We start from the raw sequence: 24,040 nt of genomic DNA on the forward strand, positions 1-24,040 counted from the left end.
ACATATTTAAAATTGAGTTATGTGAATAATTAAAAGTTAAAATGTTACTATTTAAAATTGAATATGTGAATAATGTAAAAGTTAAAATATTATATTTAAAATAAATTAAGAAAGTACTGTCAAAATCTATATAATACTTTGTGCTGAAGACCCGTTTTGTAAGGGTTGTATGAAATAATTAACAAATACTTAAAACAAGGATAAAATTGATAATAATAATCTCAATTATGAAAATTCTTCTACAGGTATCCTTCCTTCAATTAATGGAGGACGAACCAACTTCGACGACCTTCCTGAAGAGAAAGAGTTGTTGATTGAGTGGTGGTTTGCCATAGTGGGAGACTACTTAAAGAGTTGAAGACAAACAAATAGAGAGGTAATGTAGAATTCACGCAACTTTCACATGTCATAGATTTACCTTTAATAGCAGGTCAATTTAATTTTAGTTCAAAGAACATTCCATGCATAGCGAACCCAAGATACTCGTATCTATTCTAAATTAAGTGGACCGCTAAACTCTGCCGCATAAATACTTAACCTGCACTATAAATTACCTAACCACCCTCTTTAAATTTACCCATTCCTCTTTTTACCTTTTCCCTTACTTTGGAGGCCACCACTCCGGCGGACACAACTCAGGAATAAAAATTCGACGGCCACCACTCCAACGAGGGACAATTTTCCAGCGGCGCCAACTTTCGGTAACTTTTTTTCCTGTAGAACTATCATAAAGTTCGGCGTTTTAAGCTTATAAAGCATACATATGCAAATTTACTACTTTAACTAAAATTTTAAGTTAAATTGATATCATTGCTTAAAATTACTCTGTGCTTTCTATTTGTGGCAGTAATTGTAGGACATGTAGCCATGTTGCGTATGCTGCTTCACTATTTTGATTCTATGCTTTCTGAAATGGAGGAGAGGTTTAAGGTATTTGATCCAGTTATTTGCTGCGCTTAGTATCTTTAATTTGATTATCATGATTGTTTGTACATTACAACAAATATGTACTCTTAGACGATCGATGGTATATTGCTCATAATTTTACTCACGGACGCAAATTTGTAAGCATCATAATATGTCTCGATCGTATAAACATAGTTGCATTTCATGTTGATTGAATATAGAATTGAGTTGTGTTGAGCTTTTTGCTATTTTTTTTTTGTTTATATTCTTGATTTTTATGTTATGTTATGTTGGTTTGGATGAATAAATAACTACTCCGTGTTAAATTATCTTACCGTATATGTAGATTGTTCAATGTGGTCAATGTGTATTGTTTGTTTTGTAGATTTTCTTGCCAGTTGGCCTCTTCAATTCCATGCATATGCATGGAAATTGTACCTTGCTTACATGATATGGTGATCTACTACATGCTAAAGCACAATGTGGAGTAGTTTACATCATATGGATTGGATTACTTGCAGTTTATTGAGATATCGCGACTGAGGATTGAAAGTAGACAACTATTTTATCCAGAAAAAAGGTGGAAATGAATTTTCTTCTAATATTTACACACAATATGAATTATGTATTATTTGTACTCCAAAATTTTTATTATTTGTTTATCTAAGGAGTCTTACTATATCGTTCGAACAAAAATACATAAATGGTACCTTGAGCTCCTATCTTTTGTGCTTCTCAAGATTTCAAGGTCTTGCAAATTCTAATGTATTTTACCCCATAAAAAAGGTGTATCGCTATTCGACGTTCTCGTACGCTAATAACGCCCGCGTATTTTACTTGAAAGGACATTTGTCCCCTTATAAACTTTCACCCTCCCTCCTTCTCCGATTTGTGAAAACATTTTCCGGGAAATAAAATCCGGCAGCCCCCGTTTAAATTTGTATTTGCATTTTATTAATTTAATTATGTAATTGTTAAAAAATTATGACATTTTATAATTCGTTTTAAAAAATCATTTTAAAAATCTGTTTAAAAATATTTTAAAAAATCAGGTAATTTTTTTAAAAAATAATCTGTTAAAAAAATCTTGGAAATAATAATTATGTAAATATAAAATTAGAAATGAAATGTTTAAAATAATTTTTTAAAATGTAAATATAAAATGTAAACTTAATATTAGAAATAAAATGTTTAATTTTTTTTTTAAACACGGACTGTCGCTCAAAACTGGCGGATGGGCCATGGTTGTGCCGCCCTGGAAAAGCGGCGGCGGCCATGGTTCAACCACCCAAGATCTGTGGATGAACCATGGTCGCCTCCGCTTTTCTTGGGCGGCACAACCACGGTCCCGAACGCCATTTCTGGGCAACAGCGTCAAGTTCAAAAAACAAAAAAAAATATATTAAACCCTTACCACTCTAAGTCGCGGCGGAGGTAGGGACGGCGGCGCAGGGACTCTGTGGCGGAATTGGCGGACGTTACCATGGTGGTGCCGCCCTGGAATAGCGGTGTCTGAAGGAAATAATGCCCTTGGTCCAAGTATGCATTCTATGTTAAGTCTAATAAGTGCGGTTCAGTATTAATTAACAAGTTAATAATTCAGTGAGATCAAGTGAGCTGAATGGCTAGCTAGAGGCCGCTTCAGTTCAAGTGGAATTAATGATATTAATCCACAACTTACTCTTGACTGAACCCGTAGGGTCACACAAATAGTACGTAAACGGATCAAGTATTTAATGGCATTAAATACTCCATCTATGGATATTCGGAATCGACGGATCTTGGTTTCAGTGGGAGCTGAGATCGTCACAGGCAAGAAATGAATGCTCCAGAAACGATGATATTGCCGGAAACGGAAATATGGATCGTATCGGAAATATAAATATTATCCAAGTCGTAGATGTTGCCAGAAACGGAAACATGGTACGTATCGGAAAAATATTATCGGAAATGGAAATATTGCCGGAATCGGAAATATTGCCGGAAACGGAAATATTGTCAGAATCGGAAATATTGCCGGAATCGGAAAATAATTCCGGAAACGGAAATATTAAATATTTGTTCGAAACGAAAATTAATTCCGGAATCGGAAATATTAAATATTGTTCGTATCGGAAATGAATTCCGGAATCGGGAAATTAATAGGAAGCGTATCGTACGAATTAGCATCGGACGAGGCCTGCCAGACGAAGGCCCAACACGAAGCCGGGCCATCGCCCAGCAAGCCAGCGCGCCACAACGCACCAGCCAAGGCTGCGCCAGGCCCACCGCAAGGCAGGCCCAGCGCGCGCCAAGGCTGCGGCAGCGTGTGGGCCTCGCAGTAATGGGCTGCGAGGTCGCGGGCTGCGCGCGCGCGCATGGCGCCCCTCGTGGGCTGCTGTGCGTGCGTGTGTGTTGGTGTGCTATACGAATCCTAAAGCTATCAGGTTTCGACTAATGATTAAATTCCTAAAACTAAAAGGATGAATTAATTAAATAAGAATTCTATTAGGATTCTAGTTTAATTAATTCGTATCCTAATAGGATTACGATTCCCTTTCCATGCCTCTATAAATAAAGGCCTAGGGTCATTATTTTGAATAGAGATTTCAAGTATTCAAAGTGATTTTTGAGAGCAAAAATTCAGTCATACAATTGCCTATATGTGCCGAAAATTCTAAGTACCTTAAGGGCGGTCCTAGTTGGTCAAGCTTAAGGCGGATCCGGACGTGCTGTGGACTATCTACGGAGGGACGACACTTGGAGTCCTAAAGACTTGTTCTTGTTCGGTTCGGGCGCAGCTAGGGAAGGCACGCCACAAAGTGTATGCATCTAAACTATGCTAAATGATTATGTGTAAATAATATGATTTCCTGGCTTTATGGTTTTTCCGCATGATTTATGAATTGTCATATGTATCATAACCTAACAGTGTCGGGCATGGTTCAACCGCCCTAGATCTGCGATTGAACCATGGTCGCCAACGCTTTTTCAAGGCGGCACCACCATGGTCGAGCGCTGGCGCGCGCAGTGAGCACTAGCTCGCGTGATGCCTTGCGATGGTGAGCAGCAGCGATGCGACGCAGCGCATGGGCTGCGCGCACATGGCCAGCGATGGCTGTGTGCGTGTGGCCCATGGGCGTGCGTTGCGTGGGATTGTTGCGTTGCGATTAGATCGTTTTGAAATTTTAATTTGAAATTTTCAGTTTACGTAATTTTAATTAATTTTAAAATTAATAATTTAAATTATTTTCTTGGATTTTAATTTTGAATATTGTAATTATAATAAATTTTATTTATTCTAATTATTTTACTAAAATTAAAATCATGAATTAATTTAAATACGACTGAAATTAAATTAAACTTTTTGGATTCAATTATAAATTTATATGAGCTTTAAATTTTAATTAAATTTGTATGTTTCCGGTTAGACTAGAAATACATTTTTATGTTTAAAATTAGTAAAGCATATGAATTTATTGGTTTAAGTGGGAGCCCTTTTTAGTCATAAACTCTTGATTAGGTCTACAAATCCTTAAGGTTAAAACAACTTGATTAGAATTAATAAGGACTGAATAATTTGTAGATTATTGGTGCCCTTGATTAATTGCTGCAAATGTTTATGTGATGCATAATGTGTTTTACTAACCAGCTATGTGGGCCATTCACGATAATGAATGGGTGAATGGTATATATTGTATATGTACTGTTTTGCAGGTTATGAAGTAACTAGTATGGCCCAAATAGGATAGAAAATATGGTCTGCGTACCATTAATTTGAATGTAATTGGTCTAAAGTACCAAAGTTGTTTTTCAATTCAAATATGGTCTGCGTACCATCAAATAGTTGTAATTAGTTTAATTATAGCTTATTCTATTTGAAGAAAATGGTGCCTCCCACGGAGATTTTCAAGATGGACTTTGAAGTTAAAGCTTCAAGATGAAGTCAGGCCATACTAGATCACATTTATCTTATGCATGCTTTAAGTTATTTATTGCTTTAAATATGTCTTAATTATGCATGAGATCGCGGCTTGATTATGTTGCATGATTAAGGATTTTAGTTCACTTAAAATCTAACCAACATAGTAAGAGCCTTAAGTTCCAAACTTAAAAATTGAGTTAAAAGGTGCCATGCCAAAATATACACTTGCTTGGATATCCTTTACATCAATCTAGTAATAGTTTTCGCTCAGCGAGGTGTTACTTATTGGTCCTAAAGGGGCAAGGTACACAAATAATTGTGAGTACATGTTAGTTTTGGTGAAACTCAACGATATAAGTAAGGAGTCCTTTTATGTCGTGGCAAAATCGATAGGTTTACCTAATAAGTTCTTAGACGTACCTATCAACCAAGAGTAGTTTCTAGACTATTAGCAAAAGGCTTTTGCTTACCTAAAATGTTTTAGAATTGAGTCGACAAACTGTGCTTAATTCTTCAATGGTTTTAGGGTCTTGGAATCATTTTATTCACACCTGCCGGAACACATAATTCGAATAAAATGCTAATAACTTGTTTGAATTGCATGATTGCTTTAATTTCAAGTTATTATTCATGATAAATTTTTAGACTTTGCATGCTTCAATATATGTTTTAATTATTGTTTATAATTAAATATCTTGCACTGCAGTAAATCCTTTTAGAAAGGTAACAGTAAATTTCCTCGATTGGTAGTGAATCCAAGAACGATTCACGGAAATGAGAGAAAGTGAGCAATTTAAAATGTACGTTTCTTATATCGACTTTTATGGTTGTTTTCGAATATCAAAATCGAATGGCAAACCAATTGGTGCTTGTGAATTCAAAATACACTGTAGTTTTGAGATCATAAAGCATTAAGCTTAAACGCTCAGCTTTACCAATGGTTAACAACCTAACATCTTTGTCCATTTAATTCTCGAATGAGTCTAATCCCTAAGACATTCGAATAGATCGATGCTTAGAGAACTCTAGAAGCTTCTGGTAAGATCATCTAGTTGAAACAGAATATTCAACATAAATGGTAAGAACCTTGTTGGAGTGACATTGGACATGTCTAACAAAGTATAAAAGTCAACACTAAAGAATTCAATTCTTAAGACTATAAGAAAGGGTACAAGAAATAGGAAAACAAGGAACAAGTGAAAGGAATTTACGATTCCATTTCTATCTAAAAGTTAATATTTAAAGAGAAGTGACCTAGCAATCAAACTTCCTTGGTATCATATACCGCTTGAGGTTCTTACTTCGGTAATAACTCAAACAATGGAAGCTAGGCTACACTAATGACCTACAAGTGGGAAATGAAGCATGGCAATGCTACATTAGTTGTAGGATCATCTAGTTTGTTTTAAGTCATTTCAAAGGCTGGAACTTAATGGCTATTTTGTTCCATAATCAGCATACCTAAATTTCTGTTTTCAAACACAGAAAGACTCATATTCAAGAAAACAAAAACAATGTTTGTTTGTTTATTTGAATGAAATGGTCATTTACGGGTTGAGTCAATTTGCTTGATTAAAACAAACAACTCTTTAACAATAAAAACTTTACTAGGTTCAAATCAAACCCTTGATTTGAGTTCCACTAATCTTTGGCATTGTTGCTTAGACCATGTCAACAAGTTAACATTCACAAGCTCTATTTTAATGGACTTTTGAAAGTTGGTTGATTTCTAGATCAACTTAAGACAAGCTAGTCTTACTTGTTGAAAGTAACAAAAGATATGAACTATTGTTAGAACGCCTAGACGATAGAGTTCAAAGCTAAAGAAAGATTTTATGACTTTATTATTTCACATGGATTTGAGTGAATATAGGTTTATTTACTCAAATGTGATATAAGTTGAATCTGTTTGGCTAGTTCAAATATTCAGAAGTATAAAATCCACTTAGCAAGAAATCATAAAGATCTAGGTTAGATCATGTTGATGATTACTTGAGACCAAATATGATCATCAATGATTGTGTGTTGTAATTTCACAATCTAGGTCCATAAGATATGGCATATCTTAGTTGGAATAATGGAAGTCAATTAGTACTTGATTCGATCAATGATGGATCATAAAGACTTTTCCTATAATTTCTAAAATAAAATGCTCAACTACCACCAAACTAAACCAAATTCGTCAAAGCTATTGAAAAGTAATTTCAAAATATCTTTTCATAATATATCTAAAGAGTTCCTAAACTCAGTGGGAGCTTAGTGTTTGTCATTCGACAAACTAAGGCCCAAGTGTAGATATATGTTTCATTGTGATTTATTCAAATGAGACACAAGGGTATTGTTTCTACCACGATTTTTGAGAACATAATGTTTGTTTGCTCGAAATAATGTCCTTTTGGAGATTCGTTTCCAAAATGACAAGTGGGAGAAAATAGACCTCGAAAGTCTTCGAGGCGAACAACAAACATAAACGGACATTCCGGAGGCTTTTCGAAGTTCTTTAGAAAATCCGAACACGTATTCTTTAAGGACTTTAGAAGTGGCTTTAAAGAATAGACATCTCTTAGAAGACTTTACAAGTGCTTCAAGGAGAACAGAATATTCAAAGGACTTTTAAGTGGCTATTGATATTCTGTTGTTTGATGTTCTATACCCTTTTAGGCATAGATTCAAGTCACTGAAACTATGAGATTCTTCTATTAGATAGTGAAGAAACATGGAGTTCAGGTCACTAAAGCTATGCGATTCTTCTATTAGATAGTGAAGAAACCTACAACTTGCAGTCAAACTATTATCATATAGATTAATGAGTTTATAAACTGTAAGAAAGCTATGACGAAACCCAGCTTCCCTAAAAATGGTTAGAGGTCATATATAGACTCAAATGTTTTAAATGGTTAGAGGCCATAAAACATACTCAATGTTTTGATGACAAAATTGAAATTTTGTTGATTTGCAAGAATAGTTTCACACCTATTGGTTGCAAGTTTGTTTTAAGGATAAAAACCATCAAACATGAAATTGTGTTCACAGACAAAGCTAGATTAGTTGCTAAAGGTTACAAGCAAATTCACGATGTGGATTGTGTTGAAACCTCATGCAAAATCGTAATGCTTAAGTCTATAATTCAAGCAATGATTGCATATTGGTACATATGGCAATTGGATGACAAAACATCTTCCTCAGTCAAATGTTGGAAGAAACTATGTACATGGTATGTCATAGGATTTGTGGATCCAAATAAATGCTTGAAAAGAAAAGCTAGTTTATAAAATCTAAGTACAGATTTAAGCAAGCAATTGGGAATTAGAAATGTATTTTAGTGAAGCTAATAAGTATTTTAGTTTCATAAAATGTACATGATTCTTATAGATATATAAGAAGTTTAGTGGGAGTACATAAAACTTAATTGGTCCTATGTGTATCACACACATATCTCTCTATTGTGAAATAACATTCAAATGCTAATGACTTAGATTTGAAATTATTCATCAATAATGGACCATGGCGGAACTTAGTACATACTGGGTATTAAGATCTATTTACAAAGATCTTATATTATTGTTTTGGATTAAGTAATGGCATTTACTAAATCAAACACGAAATACTCCATTGGAGATATTCGACCCATGTGAATAAATCTAAGTAAAGAATGTTTGAACTATGTATAAACATTTACTAAGTTAAACATCAAAGGATCTAAGTAAAATTCTTAACCTATATTATATGTCAAAGAATTTAGCTGGATTTAGTATCTACTGAAACTAGATGAGCTAAAGTTACATGAATAGAATTCAATTGAGAATTATTCTGCAAAAGAATTTATCATGTATGATATAATATGAGGATCGCCAAAAACGTATCGTATGGCTTTAGGCATGATGAACATATACCAGTCTCTATTGATCTAAGTGAAGATCAACTAGATTGAGATCAAGAATACTTATGGTACTTGAAAAGGTACATAGGAATAGTTCTTGATTCAAGGAAATAAAGATATGCTAAACTTTGATGCTACACGCATAAACACTGGCAAATGATCAAGCAAGATCCCTTTGGAGTTAACCATTGACAAGGACGAGCTAAGAGCATCGTGTTTTGAAATGGCAACATGGATCGGAGACCATGAGTTGTTGCGTGGGAAATTAAATATGTTCTAAGATACAGTTGGAAAGTCTTCCACATATCTGTGAACTGCTTGGACAAGTAAATCCAAACAAAGCATCACTAGCAACCTATACAGTTGAAGTAAAAGTACTTATTGCCTAAGAAGCAATAAAACAGGGTTGTTTAAGTTAAAGAGTTCTTCACTGAACTTGTGGAGATCACATGTCTGCTGACTTGATGGTTCTTCATTGCAAAATGCGTAGAACCACTCTTGTAGCTAGAAAGAATAGATCACAAACTAAACACACTCAAAAGATCTTATCATCCTATCTCGAAAAGACAATCGATGAAAAGGATATTAAGATTGGCAAAGCATGATAACTAAACCTATGCAACAAGTGAGAAGCAACACTCACATTGTAGCACTGGAAATCAAGCATAGCTTTGAATTCCATGAACTGTTTTAAAGATGGGTTTGAGGCCCATGGTTGTAAAACAATGGGGTTGAACATTTATCATATATGAAATGTATTTTCATATTCCATTTAATCTTGGTTTAGTATTAAATGATGAGTCCCTTCAATTTGACGATATATTCAAGATAGACTGTCAAGACCAGTCCTGTGACTAAGAAATGTCTATCAAGTGAACTTGAATGTCAAAGGTTGAAAATGGTCCCTAGTCGGAGTTTTCTATAAAATTGGACACATAGAAAAGGTTAGATGATTAGAATGCAAGATGACTAGTAGTTCTGTTTCTTGAACTATGTGGACATGGCAATGTCATAATCATTTGCATAGATACTTACTTTGGGAAGACTAGTATCGGACAAGACCTATGAAACTTTACTGTAAGAGATGAAAATCTGTCATAAGTAAATTTCATTAAAATTATTAGACACTAAATCCTCAATACCTGAGTGATTTGAGATTACTTGTTTGAGAACTGGTTGCTTTGACGTTGACCAACCGTCGCACCGTAAAAGGAGGCTATAAAGGCAACGCTCAGGTAATCACCTATCAAACGAAGTCTAATCTCAAGATCGCAAGATTGGGATTGTCCTCCCATAAATCGGGATGAGATGCTTAAAAGTTGTACAAGGCCACTCGGAGAGCTAGAAACTGTGAAATGCATGGCCGTGCTCGGATGAATCATAAGCTATGATTATCTGTTTATTTGATCAGTTGAACTCTGAAACCGAGAAACACCTCTGGACATAATAAGGATGACAACCCTTACCTTATGTTCAAGAGCAAGCATCGAGCGACAAAGGAATTAGGAAATGCACACTTGTCCCTAAGGACAAGTGGGAGACTGAAGGAAATAATGCCCTTGGTCCAAGTATGCATTCTATGTTAAGTCTAATAAGTGCGGTTCAGTATTAATTAACAAATTAATAATTCAGTGAGATCAAGTGAGCTGAATGCCTAGCTAGAGGCCGCTTCAGTTCAAGTGGAATTAATGATATTAATCCACAGCTTACTCTTGACTGAACCCGTAGGGTCACACAAATAGTACGTAAATGGATCAAGTATTTAATGGCATTAAATACTCCATCTATGGATATTCGGAATCGACGGATCTTGGTTTCAGTGGGAGCTGAGATCGTCACAGGCAAGAAATGAATGCTACGGAAACGATGATATTGTCGGAAACGGAAATATGGATCGTATCGGAAATATAAATATTATCCAAGTTGTAGATGTTGCCGGAAACGAAAAACATGGTACGTATCGGAAAAATATTATCGGAAATGGAAATATTGCCGGAATCGGAAATATTGCCGGAAACGGAAATATTGTCAGAATCGGAAATATTGCCGGAATCGGAAAATAATTCCGGAAACGGAAATATTAAATATTTGTTCGAAACGGAAATTAATTCCGGAATCGGAAATATTAAATATTGTTCGTATCGGAAATGAATTCCGGAATCGGGAAATTAATCGGAAGCGTATCGTACGAATTAGCATCGGACGAGGCCTGCCAGACGAAGGCCCAACACGAAGCCGGGCCATCGCCCAGCAAGCCAGCGCGCCACAACGCACCAGCCAAGGCTGCGCCAGGCCCACCGCAAGGCAGGCCCAGCGCGCGCCAAGGCTGCGGCAGCGTGTGGGCCTCGCAGCAATGGGCTGCGAGGTCGCGGGCTGCGCGCGCGCGCATGGCGCCCCTCGTGGGCTGCTGTGCGTGCGTGTGTGTTGGTGTGCTATACGAATCCTAAAGCTATCAGGTTTCGACTAATGATTAAATTCCTAAAACTAAAAGGATGAATTAATTAAATAAGAATTCTATTAGGATTCTAGTTTAATTAATTCGTATCCTAATAGGATTACGATTCCCTTTCCATGCCTCTATAAATAAAGGCCTAGGGTCATTATTTTGAATAGAGATTTCAAGTATTCAAAGTGATTTTTGAGAGCAAAAATTCAGTCATACAATTGCCTATATGTGCCGAAAATTCTAAGTACCTTAAGGGCGATCCTAGTTGGGCAAGCTTAAGGCGGATCCGGACGTGCTGTGGACTATCTACGGAGGGACGACACTTGGAGTCCTAAAGACTTGTTCTTGTTCGGTTCGGGCGCAGCTAGGGAAGGCACGCCACAAAGTGTATGCATCTAAACTATGCTAAATGATTATGTGTAAATAATATGCTTTCCTGGCTTTATGGTTTTTCCGCATGATATATGAATTGTCATATGTATCATAACCTAACAGTGTCGGGCATGGTTCAACCGCCCTAGATCTGCGATTGAACCATGGTCGCTAACGCTTTTTCAAGGCGGCACCACCATGGCCACCATCGCCAATACCGGGCGGCACAGGGATTTAAATTTTTTAAAAAAAATCGAAATCATACCAAGCCCAGCCCAGCCGCGACGCAGGCGGAGGTTGGGACGACGGGCCGATTGTCCCCCTCTGGCGGCATCTCAGCCTTTGCCTCTCCTGGAACCCAGCAACGACAGTGTTCTCCTGGGATCCAGCAACGACAGCGGCGCGGTGGTGTTCTCCTTTGACCCATCAACGGCAGCGGCGCGGAGGTGTTCTCTTGGGACGCAACAACGGCAGGTGTTGTGTGTGCAGTGGTGGTGGTTAAGGTGCAGTGCGGTTTGTGGTGGTGGTGGTGATTGATGGCAGGGAAGGAAGGGCTGAGGTGAGAGGGGAAGGGGAGGAGGGAAATGTTTATAGGGGTAGTAGTGTAATTTCACCATTAAAATCAGGGCGTTTTTAGCGGAATAGGACGTCGAATAAAAACCCCCTAAAAAAGTGAAAAGTATAGATACTCCGTACTTCCCAAGTCCGTGTTAACTAAATTTATATTTATCTCATTGTCAAAAAAAGTAATGCGGGGAAACTCTACCTAAATTTTTCTTTGATTTCTTAGTGAGATTAAATTTTAAATATTTTAAATTATATGATGTATTTGTTAGACAAGGACACAAGCAACATTACCGCCAAAAACAATAAGGTTAAACAATACAAAGTAATCCATATTTAACTTTGTCAAAACTCCATAATTAATATTTCGTCCATTAGCACGGGCATATACTAGTTGGTAAAACAAAAATGAATATAATATGCCATAGTGCTAAATGTTAAACGGTTTACAAATTTCTAAAGTTCTAATCAACCGTAATCAAACAAAAATCCAACAAAATTTGGAATTAGGCCTTATACAGTAATCAAACCACCAATTCCATGATTTCCATCCAATTAAGAAAACAAAAATCCAACCACTCAACTAATTTATTATATATTTCTATAAATAATAATCAATCCAACCAATTTAGGCATTAGGCATTAGGCTTTAGCTTAGATAATTTCACCAGGATAAGCTTAGATAATTTCACACAACAAAATACTAGTAAAAAGTACCTCTAAGAAAGGGAAATGATAAATCCAAGGAATAATTTCACTTATTCCAAGGAAATCAGCTTTAAAAAATTGTGGATTTCCTTGGCAGAAGTAAAATTTTCCTTGGATTTATCACTTCCCTCTAAGAAACTTCTACGGATTAATTGTTAACAAACACGTTTATATAAGCAGTTAGTCAAATCTGCTAAACAAAAAAGTAATCGGCCTAACTGCTAATGTGAAAAGTAAATAATAAAACTCTTCTCAAAAACAAAAAAAAAATAAAAAAAATAAACCGCTAAACTTTCAAAAGGTACTTTCTCAAAAATTTAACCCAAAAAAAAAAAAAAAAAAAATTGCCCAAAGATGAAAATCAGAAGTCTAAGTCACAAAGACACAAATTAGGCAAAGCTCACAAATTGTTTGATATTTTTGGTGTAGTGAAGAATTTGATCGGAAAATGATAAGAACACGGCTGTTATGGTTCACTTCCGGCATGCTCGTCACCGGAGGCGCCATTGCTTACTACCTTCATCAAGACCTTTCTAAAGATCGTTTCCTCCTCGTCAATCAAGTATTTCTCTCTTTCAATTTTCCAATTCCAACTCTCAATTTCCGTTCCAATAACTTATTGCATTCACTTAGGGTTTTCAATTTTTTATTTGGTCGCAAGTTTTATTTGATTTTTTTGTTCGTTTGATCGCAGTTGAAAGACAATTTTGGAGCTCTAGAAACCAGGGTCTCCACTCTTGAATCTGTTCCTCATAATTCAAATGTTCAGGTGCTTTTTTTTTTTTTTTTAGTTATAATTTCATAGTGTTGAATTTTCTGGAATATGCAAATGTATGTTGGAATATTGCTATGAATGCTATCTGCATTGACCTTTACTTTGGATTATGCATGGTTTTTGAGGTTTTCGCGTAATGGGATTGATAGAGTATAAAACTAACCTGATGGTCGAAGCCCCAAGATTAGTTTTATAGTATAAAACTAATCTGGGATTACTGTAGGGTTCTATGAGTACTTTTGGTGTGTAAAGATGACTGATACTTATGAATATATGGAAATGTTTTCAGAAACTGTGTTATTAAGATAAGATGTGACGAGTTGCTTTAATATAATAGAAGCAGGAGATGTTGGGAGATGTATTGGCTGTTGGCATATATTGTGGACTATGATTAAAATGATCTTGCTTTTGTGGTTATCACATTTGTTATGTGGGATTTTCTTTTGTCTACCATGTTAAGAAGTGATGGTTGTGGATTCTAGGAATGCAGTATGGTGCAGAAAATCTGTAGGTTCCGTTATTTTTTTACTTGAGGAAATCAAGTTTGTGGATCGAGCAACTATGGGCTCAGGAGGTATGAAAGAACTAAAACAATTACTCTGAACCTTCAAACACGGGAGTCTTTCGTAAAAAGCCTAGTTACTGTAAATGTAACAGTTGAAGTGAATCAATGTTTATCCTTGAAGGGTGTCCTGTATTTGTGATGATAAAAAACATGTCACCAAAAATAACATGGTTGCACCTGATTGGCTCTTGATTGTTTCATTGGGCTCTACTAGAATAGAGGAAGCCAACTATTTAGTTTCTCAGAGGTGGAAGTTAATAAGTTGGACTAGAGCCATGTCCCTGTGTGGATAGTTTCAATATTGGGTTCTTCCTGCATTGTTGATTGTGGACAAAGTGGCCAATTTTAACTATTAAGCAGCCAGACCACACAGTAGTTCTGGGTGTCTTACGGTGGAATAATATAGAGAGTTCGTTTGGCATGATGTATGGTATAGGGTCAACTTTTGAAGATTTGATCGTCTAGCTTGGCATCACCCAGATAGCCTTCAGTAAGAGGACTGCTTGAAATCATTATCAAAGCGGCGTAACTCAAGTTTCTGATTTTTTAATGATCCGGAAGAGGATGCACCTTATACTTGTTGGACTGCTCTTCTTGACTAACATCAAACCTGTAGGTGATTACTCGATTGTTTTGTGAAGTAGTAATTTTCCTTTTTCTTTTGGTTCAGGCCTTTTACAAACCCTTATTTTTGGGGGTTGAGGAGCTTATGTATCTTTTCTGCATAGGCTGTTTTGGAGGACCAAACCTTTGTTTTAATGTGATTCTTTTTGTCATGGGTAGCTGCCAGTAAGAAAAGGCCATCAATGCTTTAGTTCTAGAACACCATATATAAAGCAAGCAGGTGTATGCTATGTGAAGACTATGAAGAATAAGTTGATCAGCTCTTGGTTCATTTTTAGGTATCTCTGGAACCGAGGTGTCCCCTGTTGGAGTTTGTTAATAAACAAATGCAGTGGATGCATTTGTCACTTGCGAAATTAAGCAGGTTGGACTAGGGATGGCAATTCAGTCTGGATCCGATGAAAAAAATCCAATCAGAATCCGGAAAGGTGAAAATCTGATCCGAACCCTATAGGAGGTGGGGTATGCGTAAAATCCGAAAAATCCTACCCGAACGATCCATTGCCATCCCCAATAGGATGAAGGCAGTGGTAAATATAGGGATCATCACAGTCCTAAAAGTCATTATGGAGGCAAATATTTCAAGTTGAATTACATCATCAAATTTAAGTAAATGTCAGCCAATTTTAAAGATATTCTCAGATTTTGGGGTAAGTGAGCACAGAGATTGATCTAATGAGTTGGAGAATGTTAAGTGAGGGTTATATTGCTACTCTTTGATGGTTTCGTAGGGATATCCTTGTTTTGGATGAATCAATACATTGTATGTAAATTTTTCTTATAGATAAACAAGATACAAGCTAAGTTCTTTCTGTTGAAGCCAGGAAAAGTTCTCTGGAAATGGGGTTATTTATTCATTTAGTTAGTTTGAATTGTCTCTATGATACTACAAATATCTAAATCAGCTAAAGCTGCTAGTCGGGAAACCTAGATGTGAGGAGGTCATAACTAAAAATTAAGGGAGGCTGACAAGCTTGGACCAACGTTCTTAATGATATTCTTCTTTTGTGAATGGGTGTAGAAGCTTCAAGAAGAGTATTTGGGTAGGAAGTTCCAAACAATAGAGGAGTAAGTACTTAAGTTTGAAGCTTTTGCATTTTTGCATGTAGTATTTGGCTTTCTGAACGGTAGCATGCTGCACTGCTGACGTGTCTAATTTAAACGGTCTCTACGTTTTTCTTCTTGATTTAATGAACTCATGTTGATGATTGAATTTTAAGTACTTCTGCAGAGTTCTGCTAGTTCTGCAATTGTGATAGGCTAGGTGGAAATGTACAAATTGTAATTGTACTTTTGTTGATTTCTATGCTTATTGTTGTCACTTATGTTCGTATTGTTCCTGGGATGGGCAGTATGCTCTTCTTTTTAAATTTTATTTGTTGGTCAAGCACTTTCATTCAATTTGTACTTTGACATATTTTGTACACTATGTATGATATGGTTGTAGTCGTGTGTTCTCAAAATAGATGGGACTGCAGGAGGATAGTATCTCTGAAACTTTTACTCCTCTGGTTGAAATTTCTTTATTTGAACATAGTCTGATATGGATCTTCTTTATCATTGGATCCATAAACATTTCTGAGTTTTTCCTTTGACGAGGGCCAACATTAGGGAACCATAACTTGTCCATTGTGCTTAAATTATGTTTGCTGCAAAAGTTCATCTTTCTATTGGTAATCCTTCACCTATAACCACGCCTCAAAAGAAGGCATAAGTTTGCTGGTCGATGTTCTCATTATCTAATGTACCTTTGTTGCAGGATGGAGCCAGTTCGAGCTGAATTGTTAGCTTGAGGTCTTGCAGCGTAGCTACTTTGTTGTAGTGGAATTAATGGAAAATACGGCTGGAACATTGTAATTTCTTTGTTGGAAATTGGAAAATCGCTACTGAGAAACTTTCATATGATTTATCTAGAAGGCACAATCTTTTTGTTCCTATCTGTGTCTACTCTAGTTCTTGTTTGCTCTTCTGGTTGATCAAGTGTGATAAGTGATAACCACGAGGCCATGATTGAGTTGAACTGTTTAAGAATAAGAATTTCTTTCTTTTCTGTGTCCTTGTGCATGTTCCTTTTGTCTTCTTCAAGATATTTGTCCTTTTATCTTGCGTTTCTGATTTCTTATTATTAACAACATATCGCTGCTCTATTTTTCTTAGCGATGGTTCTTGTATTTAAAACAAGGGTAACGATGTTAATTGTGTCTCAAACACCTGACAGTCCTTGTGCTTCTGTCTGATAATCTATGTTCTATGCAGCCACTCTAATGCATTTCCTCTTTCTATACTTCCGTAACCTGTATTTGTTACTTCCCTTCTAATGATTCATTGTTTATCCTGCTACAAAATCTTGTGCCACAACAGTGAATTTGGGAAAAGCTCTTGCCGCCAGAGTACAGACTGTGAATTGTGATGTGGCTTCTACCCACCGTGCAGCCTGCTAAACTACCTTTTTTTTTATCCTCTTTGACTGACTAGTTTCACTATGGAGTATGGACTTAACCACTTAAGTAGCTTCTTGAAAATGGTGTTACGATATACAATTACATAGAACACATTGTGTTTCTTTCATGGGGTCGATCCCCAGATTTCTGTACATTACAATATTGTATAACTATTAGCAATTATTAGGAAATATTTCCCCGCACTTCCTCTGAACAAAATTTTAGTTTGTCAGTCTATACTAGGGAGTGTTGTTTAGTCCTCTCGAACACTATAGTTACTTGGAGAGCTTGGTTTTGTGAACTACTTTTCCTAGGAGTCTAAGGTGTGTTGGAGTTCTTGTCTTGCTATTTGCTTAACGGTGACCCTGTATTGTGTATACTGTTCTGATACTATTCTATCGAAGAACCTTAAGTCTCCTGCTTCTCTAAGAAATTCTTGCTTTATGGTTGAATCTCAACCAGACTACTGGACTTGATGTTCAATAGTTTCTTTAGCTGCTTCAAGATCCGGATTGTTTGCTTCTGTTGTATTTGGTTGGACAGAACCATCTGCAACATAATGTTTTTGTTTGTGATGACCAGAACTTGCCCACACTGAGACCAAAATCACCATCATCACTGAAAGTACCAACATTGCAACCCAGGTTGTCTGTGCGTATCTCTTCAATGGCTTACAGTGATTGACTAGGATTTTTTTGGATGCATCTTTTACAAGTTGGCAATCTACTAGATTCTCCATGTCTGGGTATGCATTTAGCAGGCTTTGTATTGAAGTCGAGTAACCTTCTATGACATTGTACACACCGGTTGTCGTGATTCCTCCCTGGCAACTTGTCCCACTGGTGTCTGAACAGGTAAACATCTTCACTACCTGTAAAAGAGTGGTTTTTTTAGCCCACCAAAACTTGCTTGAAGATATATTTTCTTTCTTGTTGAATGGTCTCAATTGTTCTTGGCATACCTGTGGAATATCTCCTATCTTAATTGTGTCAGCTGCACAGTTTTCTGGTTGATACAGAAAATCTGGTGGTCCTGAGAAAGGGTTGCATACATATCGGAGGCCTGGGTATGAATTATCCCTCAGAAGAGAGATATTTGTGTTCACCTGTGATATGGGATGCACAGGAAAATGGTGTTATAGCTGAATTTTGGTTTGAAATAAGTCGGCATTGCAGGAGCTGTACGGTTTTTTATTTTATTTATCAGAAGAGCAATCACTGGTTATATTGTTTCATCTTGATCATAACATTACCCCATCTCAATATATGTCTTACCTGGTCAACAATTGCATAGATTCCGATGCCAACATCAGATAGCGTGGTTCTTGCTGAAAGGAATTCATCACAAGGAAGGATTGAGCTCAAGCTGCTGTTTTCTGGATTTTGTTGGAAGTCTTGAAGAGCTGTGCATGTATCGGAGGAGAACCTGCATATTTATCTAATTAACTATTGACTCTGTGCTTAAGGTAAAACATTTATGCGGCCTTCATTATTTAGCAACATTCTATAAGAAATCAACACGGAAGAGTAGACAGTTACTTTTCAAGGAAGAAATACGCTCCAAAGAATAGCCAACAGAGGGCTGTTAGAATCCAGCAGAATATGACTAGCCTGTAGAAGATTAAAAAAACCAGTAAGCACTTTCTACAATTGCAAAGATATTGTTCAACACCTGGAGTTACTTTAGAGGTTTGATGTACTTACATGTGGAGTGCTCGTCGAAATCTCAGTATACCAAAAACTGCAAGTAAAAGACTTTACTGTCAGATGCTCAAAAGAAATAGGTTTTGACAGTCCTTATTTCCTGTGAAGTGTGATTCTATATCTCATTTTCTGCATATTCATTTGATCTGAATTAGTTCTTTGTTACCTGTAAGAGCAATCACAGCAGCTAGGTTCATTGATACGGTGACGATGGTCAGGATATACCTGCAATTAAGATCACATGGATGAGAAAATTGAGAGAGAAGTCTGGTTGTTATGACTTATCAGAAAGAGAGAGCTAAAGGAATATGTTTACATACAGTATTGTGAGACCCTTCTGGACCAAGTCTCTGTTTTTCTGAGCTTGTCTTTCTATGCCAGTTGCTGCATAATCAAGCTTGTCAGAAGTGGAAGCCAAGAACCTAGCTGCACCGGCAATTTCAGCAGTATCAGCCCCATCCACACCATCAATACTATCAGTTGCTTGTTGTTGTAATTTTGCACCGATCATTCTCATTGGTCCGGTGGCATTGTATATGGTATTAGAGGCTTGATCTGCTGTGTTGATTATAACACTCATAATTATCTTTGCTCTAGAATGAAATCTCATGCTCCCTTCCAGAGCCAACCCAGATGCAATTCTGAAATTATTTCATTAGGTATTGGATTTTGGCATATGACTAGTTTGCTATTTAGTGATGTATTGAGTGCTTACATTGCTAGGATAGCGACAATTGTGGTGAGAATGAGAGGAAAGAGATAACACGGCTTGTGACATGGTGTTCTCTTTTTCAGGTGTTGGTTCTTGGCTCTACTTCTACAGCTTGGTAGACATATGGCGTACACAATGCCGGCAATGAGCCATAACAGTCCGATCGCTAACCCGTAAGTTCCAGTAAATATGGTTGACTGCAAAACATATTGAACTTAGTTTTAAAATTATTATACTTAGTTCAATATTGTTCTAAATTATTATACTTACACTCCAATAATGTTTGTCTGTGATGTTATAGCCGCCTCTGTATTTGTTGAATTGGTCAAGTGGATCCATCCGTACTATTTCATTTGGTTGGTTTGTTGAACTGCTCAACGAATTTACCAATGTAGTTTCTGTGAGAACCAATCGATTATTATTCAATTAGTTTATGGAATAAATATTAAAATGCAATCTGTATCTTACAAGATCCTACATGAACATGATACTGTTTTGATATCGATATCTGCGATGATTTGAGGTCAACCATAACATATAAATTAAAAAATAATACTATGTACTAACATATAAGGTCATTACCATTTGTGTTATAAATTATCGCCAACCAAACAAGACATTAACATATCAAAATTCCGAAACTAGATTCAGTCAAAAGTCTTATTTCAAACTCGTTCTAGACTTTACAAGTATTTTTGGTAGGCCACATAACATTGTTGAATGTTGACTAGGTGGTTGACTTGGCTTGTTGACTAATTTCTTTGCTCTGAGATGATCTTAATTCACTTGCAGAATCAAATTGTACCATCATATTCTCAACTCTCAAGGGCGTTTGTTTCAACCAAAAGTATCAGGTATGGATTTCGGACTTACAGTATCAAATCCACGGGTTTAGAATGGACGATACCAAAAACCCTATACATCATCTAACCATACAGTGATAAAATAGGTTCTATATTTATTTCCTCTGTAGCATTGCTGATGAAAGTGCAGAAGGAATTGGTAATTTCTAACATGTTTTACCCAAGTTTTAGCAGATTATTAACACAAGGCAAAACTAGTAACTTAACTGCAGAATTTACCTGTTTCATCATCGTATGGTAAGAGTTCTCCTTCAGAAACATCCAACTTTGAGCTAATAATCATCAACAGAACTGCAAACACTGCCCAGCTAGTGCCACGTGTCTGCGTTGTTCCCATCTTCCCTTTTAGATTGTCAACCTGTCATATATTTTAGTATTGCACCCAAGTTTAGGAAAACAAGTTATTTATAAGCTAGATGAAACTATCAAAGAATCCAGAGATGAAACTCACCAATTAATCCTTCAGAGAGAAAGAGATGGAGAAAACAGACAGTAGAATAATCACAAGTCATGGTTTGTTTATATAGATAGAATAAAGTCATCATATAGAAACAAGCTAGGGGACTTTACTAAAGAAGCTGCAATGTAAGTTCTAAGAGAAAGGAATGTTGGCCTTTAGTAAAAAAGCTCTTATTACTTAGCTTAATCTATTTACTACCTTCCCAAAATAGAGGATCCCCTAAAACTAAAGGACACTCCCAACACTTTCTTCCCTACCCCAAAACAAAAGGGAAGAAAAGGAGAGAGTAAATCATCAGTGCAGAGAATGACTTGTGTACAAGTAAAGCACATTTTGTTTTTGTTTTTATCTAATCTAAATTATCTCCACTAATTACATTATAAAGTTATAGTAAAGATGATTAAAAAAAGAAAGTATAAAATCAAGAAAAGCATGTAGTTTCACCATCTTCTGATAAAAGGTTCTATAAACATTTTATAGAAATGATTTTCTTCTTCTTTTAGAGCAGTCTGAAATGTACAAAAAACGCGGCCGAAACTAGTTTTCAGATGATATTTTACCCTTAATTTGATTAGTTTTAGCTATAATAAAGATTAGTAGAAAGTTAATAGTATATGCAATTATGCATAAAACAAGTAAAAGCAATAGCTTTTCCTCAAAAGAAAAATAATAATAAAAAAGAGTACAAGCAATGGATGAGGTTTTTAACTTTTAAGTTTAATTTTAAGTGTTCATAGTTAGACAAAATGGGTAACTTTGTTTTAAAAGAGCAATAAAATATTAGAGGTGACTTGTTACATTGTTCAAGTCAAGTTAGTTAATTTCGAATAATCTGCAATAATTTAGCTCGAAATTATTTCACTCCTATATGAGAGGATGTAAATGAGTTAAGACTCTTAAGTCTTACTAAATAATTCAGGCTCAAACTCAGATAAAGCTTATTTATATCCGTTTATCTATACTACAAGGTAATATTTTAATACATAAAATTTTGCGTGACATTCATGATGCCACGTGTCATGCCATTAATTTTTTTTATCTTTTTCCTTTTTTAATAACACATATTTTCCTCTTTCCATATCTTTCCTCTTCCCCTTCGTTGAATGTTATATTTGTCTTTTTCCAAATAATTACTATGTAGTTTTTAATAGTTTCACATTCCAATTTAATCGACCGATTTCGTCAAAAAATTTTAAGCTCTTTACGTTCCAAACCTTTTGTTTTCTCCTTTATTACATGAACAATTTTTAAAACTAATAAACACGTGCATCACATGAGCCAAAACTAATTTAATTAATGAGACAAGCTTGAACAAAATTTGGAGCTCCTTTAATAAAGAGTTTAAACATGATATAAATATTCTCGTCTATTTACATTAATGTTTGTATTATCACCAATTTAACATATAAACAATTTTGTATTATAAATAAAATAAAATCATATTTGACTTTTAACCACCCAAAAAGTGAAGTGTAAAAATAACATATTCGACTTTTGAGATTTTTAATTATGAAAAAAGATCGCTTATAAACTCGACTAGATTAATAAATGAATCTTTCACAAATGGTTGGATCACAAAAACAAAATCTTCTTAACTAGCCAATCCTGGACAGATTTTTGAGCTAATTTAAAAGATCATGTTCAATTTCAAGTTTGCCTAATATAAATGAACATGAACAAGACTCGACCGGACTCGTTTACCCCCGAACATGGCCAATTATTGTAATGTAATATGTTGTAAGATTACCATAAACAATTACCTAGCTAAATATTGGATTAAGTGGGGCCATGGGGGTAATTTACTAAAATATGCACTTTTGGTAATGTAGTCACTAATCCATGTCATTTGGGTATTGGGTTCTGCTTTTGAGGCTTGTCAAAAACATGTAGCTTAAGATCAACGGGCTAAATACAAGTATGGTGCTTTTGTTGGTACTTTTAATTTTCACTATCTTCTTGTCTTTGTTTCTTGCTTGTTAAGACAAACGACCTTTTCTAAAGTTTCGGTTACGTATTCTTCTTGCTTGTTAACCCCTAATTGCAAACTAAGGCCCTATTTGATTAGGAGCTTTTCGAAGAAAAAAAGATTTTTTAATGCACTTTAGTTTGTTGACTATTTCAAAATTCTATATTAGATACTTTCTCCGTTTCAGAAAGTTCTTTACGCTTTGGAAAATGTGTCCAAAGTATAAAAACTTTGACCGTAAATTTTCACCATTATATACATCAAAACATTACATGTAAGATCTTGTTAGATTGGTGTCGAGATGTATTTTCAGAATATCAAATTTTTATAATTTTTTCACATATGAAATTGGATATATTAGTAGTTAAATATTGCATTGGAATCCGTGCAAATAGTAACTGTAAAGATCTTTTTGAAACGGAGGTAGTATTTGGTTAAAAGCTAGTGTATCGTTATTCAACGCCCGTGTACACTAATATCGCCCTCATAATTAATGTGAAAGTACAAATATGTCCTTATAAAAAGTTACCTCCGCACTTTTTTTTCCACCCCTCTCCTTCACCTCCCCTCCCCCTTCGCCGGCCTCCTTTTAACCTCGTCGAAAAATATTAATTCCGGGGCATCTATGTCCGCCGCACAAAGCCCGTGCGCCAGTGACATGGGAGTGGCGGCCCACATGTCACCGGCGCACAGGCTGTGCGCGGCGGGCATGGAAGCCGGCCCCGCAATTCGTGTGCGCGCGCGGCCGAGAAAGATTAAATAAATAAATAAAAATACCTTCGCCGACGATAATGGAGGAGGCAACGACGTCGGGAGGGGAGTGTAGTGGGCCTTCTTTGCAGCGCCGTTTCACACCGACGAGAGGGGAGCGAGGTGGGAGTGCAGAGCCGGTGAAAGGGGACTGCTAGTGCGGCGACGCTCGGGTTCGCAATGGAAAAAACAGAGGAGATACTATCTGGATCACTGGCGAGCTTTTGGTGGAACAAACCCGACCGGAGAAACGCGAGGTGGGTGGTAGCTTCCGGCGAGGTGGGTGGTGGTTGTTGCCGTGAAGAAAGGAGGGGAGGGAAAGAGCAGAGGTGAGTGAAGGAGGAAATGGTGAATTGATTTTAAAGGGCAGAATTGTACTTTCACCCCATAAATGAGGGCGT

The 24,040-nt window shown here is 36.3% G+C and overlaps 2 protein-coding genes across 2 annotated transcripts; one reads left to right on the forward strand and one right to left on the reverse strand.

Annotated features, from left to right (window-relative positions):
- The first annotated feature begins 13,106 nt into the window (after window positions 1-13,106).
- LOC110802277 (uncharacterized) lies at window positions 13,107-16,800 on the forward strand. Its single transcript, XM_022007727.2, has 3 exons — window positions 13,107-13,342; window positions 13,475-13,549; window positions 16,504-16,800. Exons 1-3 carry the CDS (start codon window positions 13,229-13,231, stop codon window positions 16,522-16,524), a joined length of 210 nt encoding a protein of 69 aa, XP_021863419.1. The 5' UTR covers window positions 13,107-13,228; the 3' UTR covers window positions 16,525-16,800.
- A 427-nt stretch (window positions 16,801-17,227) lies between these two features.
- Window positions 17,228-21,071, reverse strand: LOC110802276 (uncharacterized). Its single transcript, XM_022007726.2, has 11 exons — window positions 20,915-21,071; window positions 20,683-20,821; window positions 19,871-19,998; window positions 19,604-19,797; window positions 19,209-19,529; window positions 19,055-19,113; window positions 18,889-18,925; window positions 18,724-18,795; window positions 18,460-18,610; window positions 18,147-18,290; window positions 17,228-18,056 (listed from the first exon to the last, which is right to left on the reverse strand). The coding sequence occupies exons 2-11, from the start codon at window positions 20,798-20,800 to the stop codon at window positions 17,649-17,651; spliced, it is 1,632 nt and encodes a 543-aa protein (XP_021863418.1). The 5' UTR covers window positions 20,801-20,821; window positions 20,915-21,071; the 3' UTR covers window positions 17,228-17,648.
- Window positions 21,072-24,040: the final 2,969 nt, after the last annotated feature.

This window comes from Spinacia oleracea, chromosome 3, assembly GCF_020520425.1.
Source record: "Spinacia oleracea cultivar Varoflay chromosome 3, BTI_SOV_V1, whole genome shotgun sequence".
NCBI lineage: Eukaryota > Viridiplantae > Streptophyta > Magnoliopsida > Caryophyllales > Amaranthaceae > Spinacia > Spinacia oleracea.

Excerpts from the sequence above, each read along its gene's own strand:
- LOC110802276 (XM_022007726.2), bottom strand. The coding sequence starts at position 20,800 with ATGGGAACAACGCAGACACGTGGCACTAGCTGGGCAGTGTTTGCAGTT. Across the intron at positions 19,999-20,682 it reads ACCATACGATGATGAAACAG|AAACTACATTGGTAAATTCG; the intron begins GTAAATTCTGCA and ends TGGTTCTCACAG. Across the intron at positions 18,926-19,054 it reads TGCTGTGATTGCTCTTACAG|TTTTTGGTATACTGAGATTT; the intron begins GTAACAAAGAAC and ends TTTTACTTGCAG.
- LOC110802277 (XM_022007727.2), top strand. The coding sequence starts at position 13,229 with ATGATAAGAACACGGCTGTTATGGTTCACTTCCGGCATGCTCGTCACC. Across the intron at positions 13,343-13,474 it reads GTTTCCTCCTCGTCAATCAA|TTGAAAGACAATTTTGGAGC; the intron begins GTATTTCTCTCT and ends GTTTGATCGCAG. Across the intron at positions 13,550-16,503 it reads CTCATAATTCAAATGTTCAG|GATGGAGCCAGTTCGAGCTG; the intron begins GTGCTTTTTTTT and ends CCTTTGTTGCAG.